Source organism: Anabas testudineus, chromosome 9, assembly GCF_900324465.2.
Source record: "Anabas testudineus chromosome 9, fAnaTes1.2, whole genome shotgun sequence".
NCBI classification, from domain to species: domain Eukaryota; kingdom Metazoa; phylum Chordata; class Actinopteri; order Anabantiformes; family Anabantidae; genus Anabas; species Anabas testudineus.
In genome coordinates this window covers 8,513,709-8,526,240 of record NC_046618.1, presented here as the reverse complement: position 1 = coordinate 8,526,240, position 12,532 = coordinate 8,513,709, and the positions used below count along the sequence as shown (strand labels likewise).

Genomic DNA, 12,532 nt, shown 5'->3' with positions numbered 1-12,532 from the left:
TGCAATTAAAAAACGTTCTTACCTCTTGCAGTTGTTTGACATATTCCATAAACTTCTCCATCATTTGCGCCACATACAGCACATCCACTGAGTCGGTGAAACCTGCCGCCTCCAGGGTGTATGTGCGCACCTGATGTGCCACAGTGACAGCATTAGACGTATTGATGGGCCTCTGAAATGCAACAGCAGGACATGAGGTTCGAAGTCTTGTAACTAAATCTACAGAGCGTTAACTGAACAGGACAAACATGTAGTGTGGTAAATCTTTCACTGAGGGTCTGACCAGGATAAAGGTGTGAAGCACACGGGTGATTCCATTGGTGTAGTGACAGTTGGAGTAGTCCCCCTCCTGCCACTTCCCGGAGCGGTCACAGTAACGAGAGGCTTTTTTCTGCTCTATGCCGCCTTCTACAGACAGGGAAGGGTAACGCAGCTGCAAGCAGTACTGATGGGAGGTGATGCCTGCCAGAGTTCTTGGCCACCTGGGGATTAACAGCAGAGAATAATGAGAACATGGATTGAAGAAAGGTATGTAACAAGAAACAGTGCAGCTGTAACTAACCTGAATTCTCCACGATTGTTGACAACTTTATCCTCTGGACAGAAGGAGGCACTGTTCTCCAGCACCACTATCTCAACAGTGCGAGATGTATTGCCCCGCCCAGTAGAAACAACACACTCCCACTCTCCACTGGCCTCCACATGTACGTTGAAAAGAATAAGCTCACTGCATAAAGATGACATAGATAGGTCATTATCACACATTATCCCCAGATATCTGAGACAGAATTGGTGAAACAATCTTCTTTATTCACTTTCTTAGTGTAGAAATTATAACGGTGGCTCATGATCCAAGCAAATCTAAGCACCCAGAGTGCCTGCATAGCTTCAGTTACCCTACCTGGTGATGAAGGTGCAGTCATGCAGCACACTCTTTTCCAGCTGGATGCCCATCTCTGGGTCAGAGGTCACCAGCTGACTGTTGTGACGCCAGTGCAAGGTGGTAAACTTGTCCACCAACGCAGCAGTGCAGTGGAAGGGCAGGCGATCACCTCTGAAGACGACCTGACGCTGGGATGGCAGCAGTGACAGGGTGTGCAGCTCCAGAGGACCATCTGAGCAACACGGTGGGAATAAGATGCACACGTGACCCCTCACACTTTAGTCTGAATTATTTCTGCTATTCTCTCATTACTCAACCTCAGCTAAATGTTTCCACAGAAGCTATTATGTGTCTGCTGTTCTAGAGCAGATTGGATACAGACAGCAGCAATTCATACATGCAGCCCGCAGGATTGGTTGTCAACACAGCTCACTGATACTTTTAGAAGTATGTGCTTGTCTCGGCCTCGGTGCAGATCTCTTTTAACCCTTCTGGTCTACTAATTTTAAAAATTACTGAGACCATCTTCTTCTTCTCATGTTTGCACTGTCATTGTCACTCGCAAGCCAACGTTCTCTCAAACAAGCGGTGAACCACTTAATTCATAAGCCTCACTCTAGCCAAACTCTCACCACAGCTCAGCTGGCTCTCCCTTAGTCCACGCAGGGGCTTTCCCCTCAGGCTCCTGGGGTGTGCACACAGGGTTTCGTCCCCCAGCCGGGCCGAACTACTGTGAAAGAAGCCTGGGACCCAACGCATCCCACAGTCACATGACAAGTAGTCTGAGTTGAAGTTCCTGGACAGAGAAGTTAAAGTCATTTATCATGGGAGATGAGTTTTCATTTCATTTACTCTTTACTGTTACTCCTAGGTGCCAGAGGATCAATATACCATGTCAATACAAGAAAGAAACACTTGGTTTGCTAAGCGATACCCTGTGTTGGATTACAAGCCCCCCAACACAATATCTGTTACCTTCATACAGATTTCAGTGTTTTCACAGTGGAATAAAGGCTTTATTGGCTGTACTGTACAAAGAAACAAATGTTCACATTTGAAATGATTGAAGACAGACTTATCTTCTGATTTATGATAGCTTAAGTTCAAGAATGCGTTTTATCTGCTAATAATACATGATACATTTTTCCAAATTCAAATAAATAACCATCAAATAAATCCCCATTGCTTATTTGAGTTTTTCTTTAACAGGCTTAATGTGACTATAAAGCACAGTTAGCAAACTAGGCAAAATAAATACTAACTGAAAACAAATGTTATCTTAGCTTAGTATCTTAATTGTTTTATTCAGATATGGAAGTGTATGCCATGAGAGCGAACTTTTAGAGCACACACACTGTCTAATACTCACACAAGCTTTAGGGACGGCAGCTCTTGAAACACTCCGGGATCTATGGTCGATATAATGTTGCCGGAGAGGTTCCTAGCAGGACACACGTTACATATGAACAAGTTAACTCGTTAACTTGAGAGCTCTCCCACAACAATGAAAGTATACATAGGAAATAGATGTATTTGTCTCTTACAGTTTAGTGAGATTGGTCAGCCCCTGGAATGTGTCCACGGTCAGGCAGCCAATGCGGTTGTCAGATAAGTCGCTAAAAGGGTGAAAAGACAAAAGAATGTGCTGGCTGTTTTCAAATTAAGAGGACCTGTCTAAGCCACAGATTGTGATATCTCAACTCTTTCCACTGTCCATGTTGTTTTCAGCAGCCTACTTCCCCTTCTAATGTGTAATAAAATTAATAGTGATAAAAAAAAACTTGCTATGCTTCCAGTGACTATTGAATATTTGAATGCAGTTTTCTATTTTATTTTTCAAGCTTTACAAAATAAACATGCCAACATTTCCTGCCACTTTCCCTTATCACAACTCCATGGGACTCCAGTGAAAGTTTATCACCAGTGGGGTAAAGGCAGGGCCCCTGTTCTGCTGTCCTACTCTGAGTGTGATGTATAGCCACAGCCAGAGAGGGATCTGCTCTGTTGCACCTCTGACACTACCCAGCAGAGCACTGTCCAGAGCATGTGTTTATCTCCCCCTGTTTGTTTTGACAAGCCCCAGACCTTGCAGGGAAAACACAAGTAGGGGGAGGAGGGAAGGGGAGTCACGCGGCGCAGCACAGACAACCAGCTCCGACCCACACCACAACCAGTCCACAGTGTCCAAAATCCCAGTGAGTGGGCAGCGAGTGGCCGCAAACAGCCCCCCCTGCTCCACCCCCGTAACATCCAGTGACGTGTTGGGAGCCGCAACATGGTTCTGAGTTTTCCAAGCTGGTGGAGTGAGGAACCAGAGATGACTCTGCATTGTCCTTCACGAGGGTCAACAGAACCAGTTTGGTGAACGGAGGCCTTCATAGTCACACTAACATCAGGAGCTCACTACATTTCATTTCATCTGCCAAAACAGTGTAACACTCAACATAGATGTGACAGGATTTGTTGCCTGGTCGTTTTCTACACATACTGTCAATTTATCACTGTCTCATACCACACAACTTCATTCAGAATTTCCATGCCCGTGTTTATGATTTCTGCTAATACGTTTGCTACTCTGAACTCCAGTGGAATGTGAGTCATGTTAATGTCTACTTACAGTTTCCGAAGCTCAGACAGGCCTTGGAAGGCTCCAGGCATGATGGTGCTGATTAAGTTGTTCTTGAGCTCCCTGGGGATGGAAAAAATATTAGGTTAATGACAGAATATGTGCAGGGATGATGTAAACACACCTTCAAGTACAGTAGTTCTGCAGTTTGGAAAAATCACTTAGTTGATTTCATACTGAGAGATAGATGAGAACATTGATGCAGCATCTGGAGCAAAAACTGAATACCAACACCTCAAGAACCCGTGTACTATTAAGAATCCGTGTACTATTCTGTATTACTAGTGAAGATTGCAGAAGTGCAAAGGTAAAGTGTGGGAATCATTCTGACAGTTTTAAAACAAATGAAACAATCAAATATGTTAATTAGTGGTAGGTGGATTTAGTTACCTGCTCAGAATCAGGCCTGCTTCCTCCTGCTTTCATATGCTAAACTAAACGTGGTATGTGTTGTCCCATCAGACTCTCTATGAGCATATTTCCCCAACTGTCAAACTGTTTCTTTAAGAATTAGACTGCAAGAGAAAGATTCTCTTGAGGTCTAATTCTCTTGAAAGGGAGTGAAGACACATGTTCTAAACCTGGCCCCTCCAGCAGGACACAGCGGGATGTTTCTACACACAGTTAGGAAATCCTATCCCATCAGCCACCTGGGTCTGAGGCTAGCGAGATGCAAATGCTTGACCAAATAAAATATTGGAATATAAAACTGCTAGCAAGGGGTTCTGTCATTCCTCTGACTGTTTCACAATGACTCTTCCCACGATAAACCCGGCCTTCGAAAACCATAAATATTGATTGCTTCAACTGCCTTTGAAGATCTAATGTCATAGTATAGCCCTACATTATTCTGCACAATCTTCACGTTCTGTGTTAAATCATGTGTTCAACTATTCAGCCAGATGCCCCTTCTCTATCAGCAAACCTGTATTACAGTTTGACTCCAAGAGCTTATTTTATTGGCCCAATGGGAAAAATGAAGTTGAAGCAACTGTGGAGATGTTTTTTGTTTTTTCTTGCAGGACAGTGCCAGTATGGGTTGGAATCTGATCCATGTTCGTACAGCTTGAGAAATAGCTGCTCCCAACAGAGTGATCACAGATGGGGAGCTCCATATAGGAGCTCACAAGTATCAATGCAGTGGCTGCATTTTTGTATATTTCACTTCTGCCAAAGATGCCACTGTGGTAGGCAAAACCTCAGGGGACTTTCTGGCCCTTTCTGCCACAAAGATTATCTGTCATCACCACTCTTGACCACACCGCCTCACACTACGTACAACCTCAGGCATCTCTTAACCATTGTCATTCCAAGAGCTTTCTACGAGATGAGCTATTTTGATCAAACTGGGTCAGGAAATTGTTCTAGAAAATAACTTCCAGTAAAAATCTAAGCCATGTGGTATGACTGAGTTAGAACGAGAGGTTTTGCTGTTGATCCTAGTTCTCACCAAATCATCGTTCACGTCTGGATTATAGACAAGAGACAGGTTATAATGATGGAGCAAAACCTATCTGGCCTGGGACCAAAAGGCTTAGTACTGCTGTGTTTGTCTCAAAGCACACAGCCTTGGACGGCTCAGCCCAGCTCTCTGACTTCATGCCAGCTTGTCAGACAGAACAATTTGCAACAACTTCACAGCTATTTGAAAAGGTGGAGATGTTTCCAACTCTATTGTGTCCTTACTAAGATTGCAACCAAAAATTAAAATCTATCTTTAAGCTTTACATTAAATCAAAGCTTGTGATTGTGTGTGTGTGTGTGTGTGTGTGTGTGTGTGTGTGTATGTGTATGTGTGTGCCTGACACAGAACCAGATCCCTGTAAGTGTGTGTGTGCTTGTGGTTCTATCATGATGTACAGTATGCAGTTCTCTTTGTGAGGTGCGTCCTGCTCTAAATGTACATGTGTTTCTGTGTGTCAGTAGCAGCAGAGGATTTGTTGACCGGGCTGGGTGGGGGGGAGGAGAACAATACTGCTGTTTCCAGTCTGTGTGTACCGGGGCTCATTAGTGCAGCGATGAAAGACGAGGCCCTGCCCACTATTTCCTCTCTCTGATGACCGTCTCTTGCTCCCTTTTCTGTCCCTTTCACACACGAGCACAAGTGTGAGTTTGCCGTCTAACTCTCACGTCCACGCATATGCAATCCATGTATTCATGCCTGTCTCGAAAGGCCACAATGCTGTGTGTGCTTTTGGCCTGAAGCATATCAACAGTCCACTACTTTTGATACACTCTCTTATCACCAAGTTGGGGAATGTGAAGAAGCTCACCAGAGTCAACAGGACTTGAAACCCTAGCCAAGCCCCTAGCCTATAATCCAGGCTAAATATCAGCTGCAGCCCGTTGCCACTCGCCCACACTAATATTTATTTCCATTTTTATCTCAAACCTACAGTGCAGTATCAAATCCAGCTTTAGCAGGTGATGACTTCTCAGTATGCCCTGTGGAGTAGACTGTGCCCTCCCTGACAACAGCTTCACAGCTGAGTGGCCTTGACACTGATGACAACAGCTGTCACCAAGCAAGAGGATAATACCAGAGACTAGTAATACTTCAAAGCCTCGCGCTTTCGGAGAATAAAAATATCAGTTAGAAAGGTTATAAGTTACAACTCGAATCTTTTCCTTTCTTCCTCAGTAGCAGCGTGTAGTTCTTCAAACAACTACTGCATATGATTGGTGGTGACACATTATTATTATGACTGTGGACTTCCTTATACTTTGCAACCTTAGGAGTGCAGTGCTTTGTCCCCTTCACCACATGTGGCCTATGTGATTGGGTTGTGAGACTCAAGCTCACTCCCTGTCTAAAAAGAGGTATTGTCCGCTGCCACTGGGCCTAACACCACCGGCTGCCATTAAGAATGTCCCTTTTTCTTCACAAACTCCTCCTGATCAATGGGGCTGGTCCTCTGCCACTCTGAAGAGTCATTTCTCTGTGGGTATATGGGATGAGCACCTGGGCCCCATGCAGGCTGCGGAGGACATGGTCTGTAAAGCGCTCCAGACATGGAGAGCTTCATTATCAGGAGTACTGCAGCAGGGACTGGAGTGCTGCATTGACATTGTTTGGGCCCTGGCCCCAGAGAGAACTGGGAAAATGAGTGAAGCCAGGGAATGGCCACTCATTATCAACAGACTGGAATCAAGAATTTCCTGTTCTTGGAATATTTCATGGAAACACATCACATTGCAGGGCCAATTTCTTTAGGTGAATGTATGAAGCAGTATAAGAGACTTCCTGAGGACTAAACAAATATATAAGTCTATGCGTTAAAGGTATGTTGGGGGAAAAAGCAAGCAGGGTTGACTGGCACCGTGGTTCCTGACAGAGGTCAGTGGAGACCATTTTTATGCTGCGTGTCATTTCCTGTCGGGTTGGCATGTCTACCAGAGGCTCTTGCTCGTTTATTTTTACAGTTTCCTTTTTCTCCATTTTTTACTAGCTAGCTTTCCCCTGTAGGGAGGGGCAGGTGGGCTAGGGGATTCAGTACTGAGCAAAACTGTCCCTGTGTATGGCCCCGCAGACCCCACCTCCCTACTCCTCAACACTTGCTCACAATAGGGGCTCTGTAACACAGGCCCCAAACGTACTTCTGCCTTCCCCCCAAAACAGGAAGCCAGGATCTGCCGAGCTCTTGTTTTTCTACTAATTTCCTGCTTTGCCGTCCCTTCCCCAGATTATTTTCTTTATTTTTTTCTGGTTCCTCTCAGATTGTACGTAGCTAATCAACTTTTTGTCTGCATTCATTTGGAAAGCAGTTGTTTTGTTACAACCAGGAAATCAACTGAGGGAATATGCTCTTATGCTGTAATTTGGATTACCGTTGGATACATATTTCCTTTCAAACCTCGAGAATCACCACCTGATTATCCACTGCCATTATACTACAGCAGTTCAAACATGTGAGGCACTCAGCTCTGCTTATGACTGACAGTAACATAAACCTCAGCTGCACAGCCGTTAGTGAGATGTACAGAAATGGTAATATACACTTTCATTTAAAGTGCAAAATTTCCTATGCTGATTATATGCTTCTATAGTCTGCAGCTAGAGGATCTGAAGACTTGCCTGCCAAGGAAAACTCTGGAAACATGGACTGTTATTGACTTTTGGCTTTCAGAGCGGCCAAGAAAAGGGGGGCGATTCCAGCTTTGGAAGCTCTGGTGATTTCATGAGTTTTACCAGCGTGCAGTCAGGAGAACCAGTGAATGTGACATACAGTTTTTTTAAAATCACATTTATGATCATGTAAAGTTTCTCAGGGTCAGAATTGACACTGTGTAGGCTCTAAAATGCATGCTTACACATAGTACACTTAGTAAATTTGAGCTGAGATCCAACCATCCCTCAGGGAATTCTTACCATACTGTATGCCTCAAATAAGATACTTTACAAAGAGCTTTCATTCAAAATGTATTATCAGATTCATCTCAGTGAGTGAATGGTAAGCCAGTAGGTGGACTACAACTTGTAGAGAGTGGGAAGAGGGAGGGACAGTGAGAGACCCAGTGAGCTGGGAGATGCAAAAATAAAGCAGAAAAGGAACACAAACGGAAGTGGGGGGAAGTAAGTCCAGAGAAAGCTCAAGTTCCTCCAGAGGAAAACGCCATTGAAACCATATCAGGTTTGCTGAATGAGTGTGTGAGAGAGAATTACTGGCATATAAACCATAGGATTTGGTAATGGGCTTATGAGGGGGCTCACTCGCTGTTTCAATAAACCCCCAGAGCCATGACTGAGCTAGGCTTGCAATACAAACACACCCCGTTCCTTCAGTTTATCTGAAAGACACATCTGGAGTCTATCAACTCCAGCAGCACCCCCCTTTCTGTTTCCACTCTCCAGCACGCTTAACCCCTTCCTCACCCGCTCCACCCCTTAATGTCATGCACTCTCATTAGATGACTGCCTAACCGGGGGCCACTCAATGGCGTGTGCGGGAAAACATACTAGCCCTTTTTTTTTTTTTTTTTTTTTTTGGTGAAGGATAAATGCAACTGCCATGTGCAATCTCCACAGCTGGTCTCGGCTCTCTTCAGAGTGGTGGGATGTTACAATCTGAACCTCGTCTGGTCTAGACAGAAGGGCTCCTTGCCATGTCCACACTGTTTTTACTTGCTATAGTGCTGCCCACCTCTGCTTTGCTCCCTCTCATCAAGGTAATTTGCTTAGCCTGTGTGGAAATAATGTTGATCTCCCACTATGGAAAGCAACCTCAAATTTATATAAGGCTAACTGCAGGAGTGTGCTTTCTTTCTTCTTCTTCTTTTTCTTCTTCTTCTGTTTTACTCTCTCTGCAGCCACTATACCATCTTTAGCCATCTTGGCTCCACTTCCCCTGTGTCAGATGGTAAAGCTGTTTAGGTTGGACTCCTCTCCCAGCTGCCCAGAATGGTAGAGGCAATTTTGAGGTCAGTGAGGCTCAGGCAAGGACTGACTGGCACATCTCCTCTTTTGTAAAATAGATATCAAGTCAAAAAATGATGAATTGGCCTCAGCATTCTTAAACATAATATAACTTGGGTGTATATATTTTCTGCCATACAGACATTATACCTAAACATATTGTCATTCCCTGTGTGACTTATGGGTCACAGGTTTCTATGCAAACTTCCTTTAATTCTTGTTGCTCTGCAGGCATAAATTACAAGCAACTCTTTATTTCCTGCTCTTGAATAAAGGACACTGTTCATCATCTTGCATGACATTGCCTGTGCATACTCTTGTCTATTGCAACAAGAAAAGTACACTTCTGACAGTGCTGTCAGTTTGATACATACTGTAAGGATAATTTCAGACTCTTGTTGACAAAGTCTATCATTCTGCCCACACCTTGAACCAGTTCTAACTACCAGTCTCACTTCTGCCTTTCAGACCTGTCCAGCTCAAGCGTCCCCCTGCTCCCTCATCCATCATCATTGGTGCTCGCTGCTCTCTCTCTTCCCTTAGGGTGAACAGACCTGGTAATGAGGGCCCCTTGTGCCCTGCCTGTCTGTCCTGTGTCCCATGGTGCAGTGGGGCCCAGTTGGACAAGAGCCAGACAGCCTCAGCCCTCTTTGCTCATTATTCTCATTACCTTGCCTCAAATCAGTGCAGGACAGGCTGCTGGGATCTGTCCACAACTCATAAAGGTCCCTGCTCGTTACTGAGGCTGCCAGCGTCAACTCCCATCAGAGAGGGTGTGCAGAGAATGGAGGTACTCAAATAGGTACAAAAGTACAGTGTCGAACGCCTGATGGTGGGTACCAATGTGACTTATTTCACATATATTGAGCAGCCCCACACAAGCAAGGTATGATTCAACTGGTGTTTCATCCCAAGAGCTGGAAAGAAACAAGGTATTCCAAGATCCAAATGTAGCTATTGGATGGCGGGCCTATTTAAAAGAGCAAGAAAAACACAGTAGTCAAGTAAGTGGGCAAAAACAAACAAGGCTAAATTGCTCCTCTGCACTTGGGTGGTTTGGCAGGTTATGAAGGCAATAGTGGCTTTGAGGAGGTTTGTCCCAATGAAAGGGCTAACTGTGTAGATTGCTGCACTGTCTGGTTCAGGCCTGGAGGAGGGTGGCCTGCCCTGGGGCTGTATTCTCCCACCAACAACAGCAAATGAGACTGCATTCAACTCTGTATAGATGTCTGGGATTTAGTGTGTGAGTGTGCGACTGCTGGGAGAGTTAGCAGACCCACTTGAAATGACTGGACAAGGAGTGAGGGTGCCCATACTAGGAAACACAGTCAAGAGTTACAGTACACACTGAAGTCACAACAGAGATGGACCGCGAGTGAGAGTGTGTGTGCAGCACACTGTGTTTATCCTTGTCACGTAGGGGAAGAGATGCAGTGTAATTCCCTGATGTGTGTTTACTCAACCCTAGTGGGCTGGCCTCTGATTACAGCACTGACCACATAATATGACTAACTGTTCACTACTGCTCCAAATGACAAGCATATGGTGACAACATACAGTACTGGAAACAATGAGAATATGTAAAAGGACGACGGTGGGTACAGAAGACCAAACAAAAATCTGAAATCTAACGGTATGAAGCAAACAGTGACATAAACTCACACCCAGACTTTAGTGGAAACTCACATCTGAATTCATCCCTTCAAACTCTACTGCAACTATCACTGCAACAGCGAATTTCAATGTGGCATTTTTCACATAAGACAGCAATTCTCCCATGAGCTCACATGTAATTATAAGCTGTGCAGGGCTCAATTAAAGGTTGAAGACGTCAGATGGAGTGAGCAGACCTCCACCGCTTTGTGTCAGAGAGCCAGCAGAGGTTGGGGCAGAGGAGTAAAATGAGGCCTGCGTGATTTACGTTATGTCCTCTCCTTAGACCAGACGCCCACATCTCCCTCTGTGCAGTATAAATATGTTTACTGTATGTGTGTTAGTCGCCTGTTCTGTTTCCTCCAAGTTTTTCGCTTATGAACCTCTAGGATAACTCCATTATGTTGCCTCATGCTAGTTTTATCACACACTAGGACAAGTTACTGAGTGAGCTCAGGTTAACCCGCCCCCCCCCAACCTACAGATCCATGCTTAAGAAAACAAGATCATTTTACATCGATCCATGTTGACTTCACATTAGTCAAAGGATCTCACTGTAGTCAGTGCCTTTTAGTTTTATCAGTCTTCAGTACAAAACATTTAATATGAGAACTAAGGCCTTGGCCTTAAATCTCTTCAGCCTTGGTGTTCACGTGCATGCCAGACATAAAAAAACGGCAATTTCAGCGAATTTCGCTTTTGTTCTCCACTGGCACATTTCGTGTGAGCTCCAGTAGGTAGCTACTAAAAAGCTAACAACTGCAGCAAATTACCATATTTTTCTTTCTTTTAACATTTTTGAGAACCTTGTAAGGTTCATGGGTGGTAGTTCAGGGTGACATGTGGAACTAATATCCCTTCAACATATTCATGGCTCCCTCAGACAAAATAGGCATTGTATGTCTTAGTTATGGCTTTACCGGGATGCTCAGGAAAACAGCACACCTTTGATTTGTGTCTGCTGGAAAATATAAAATTCTCACATCACATTACCACAGTAGCAGTAGCTTGTGTCTAGTAAACACCAGGCTTAACTGTGATGAACAAGTTCACTGTGTACTTACCCTTAAGTGTGCAAATTTATTCTGGAATATATTTGAACCATATTCTTGTATTTTTTTTTTGGTTCACTGTATACAGTAGTAAGCCTGTTTCCTCAACCAGCAGCATTTCTGAGTACAGTTCACAGCTTAAATTCATAAAATCTTTCTGGCTGTCAGTCAACCCTGGAGGTTAACGTCCAGATGAATCCCGAAGTAGCAATAATGTATATATAGGTATAAATAAGCTGAGAAGTTTTCACTGGACCTTTTTGCATTATGTCACTAAGCTATTATAGTCTATTGTCCCTGTTCACCTCACCTGAATCTTTTAACGAGACGAGTGACAGTGTAAATTCAGCTCAATGTTAACATCAGCAAGCAAAGATGGCGATACAGTGATGCTACCACCAACATCTGCTCATTAACACCAGTAATGAACCAAACCCAAACTGAATTATGATGTGACTATGGCACAACAAATTAGATGTTAGTTAAAATAAATAAAAAGTATTCTGAACATATAAAACATTAACATTTGTCATTTGGACACCATGAGTGTGTACATTTCATCATATTTTTTTCAATAGCTGTTGAGATATTTCATTGTGAACAATGTAGTGGTAACTGATGAGCCAGCAGACAGAGCCAAGCAGCTACAATCAAAAAGGACCTACTTTGTTTGGCAACAGTTCCCACTATTGTTCCTTCGCGGTTTGTCACCAGGAGTGCTGCTGCAGTCATAACTCTCAAAAGTATCTTGTCTATCACCTGTCTCACACCCCATTGAGAGATTATGATGCTGCTAAGGAGGGCCAGACTGTCTTTGAAAACTGCCAAACACACCTCCCTGAGATCGCCCTTATCTTGTCCTGTGGAGTGGGGCTTACCTGATAATGAAGGACTGAAGTGTAATT

At 44.0% G+C, this 12,532-nt stretch overlaps 1 protein-coding gene across 2 annotated transcripts in view; it reads right to left on the bottom strand.

Moving 5' to 3' along the window:
* Window positions 1-12,532, bottom strand: part of adgra2 (adhesion G protein-coupled receptor A2) — a 33,292-nt gene that overhangs the window by 5,265 nt on the left and 15,495 nt on the right. For both annotated transcript variants that reach the window (XM_026343624.1, XM_026343625.1), the window contains 8 exons: window positions 3,501-3,572; window positions 2,428-2,499; window positions 2,253-2,324; window positions 1,516-1,679; window positions 902-1,115; window positions 563-727; window positions 284-482; window positions 23-172 (listed from right to left, as the gene is read on the bottom strand). In XM_026343624.1, the coding sequence (XP_026199409.1) occupies window positions 23-172; window positions 284-482; window positions 563-727; window positions 902-1,115; window positions 1,516-1,679; window positions 2,253-2,324; window positions 2,428-2,499; window positions 3,501-3,572 (1,108 nt within the window). The remainder of the gene's footprint in view (window positions 1-22; window positions 173-283; window positions 483-562; window positions 728-901; window positions 1,116-1,515; window positions 1,680-2,252; window positions 2,325-2,427; window positions 2,500-3,500; window positions 3,573-12,532) is intronic.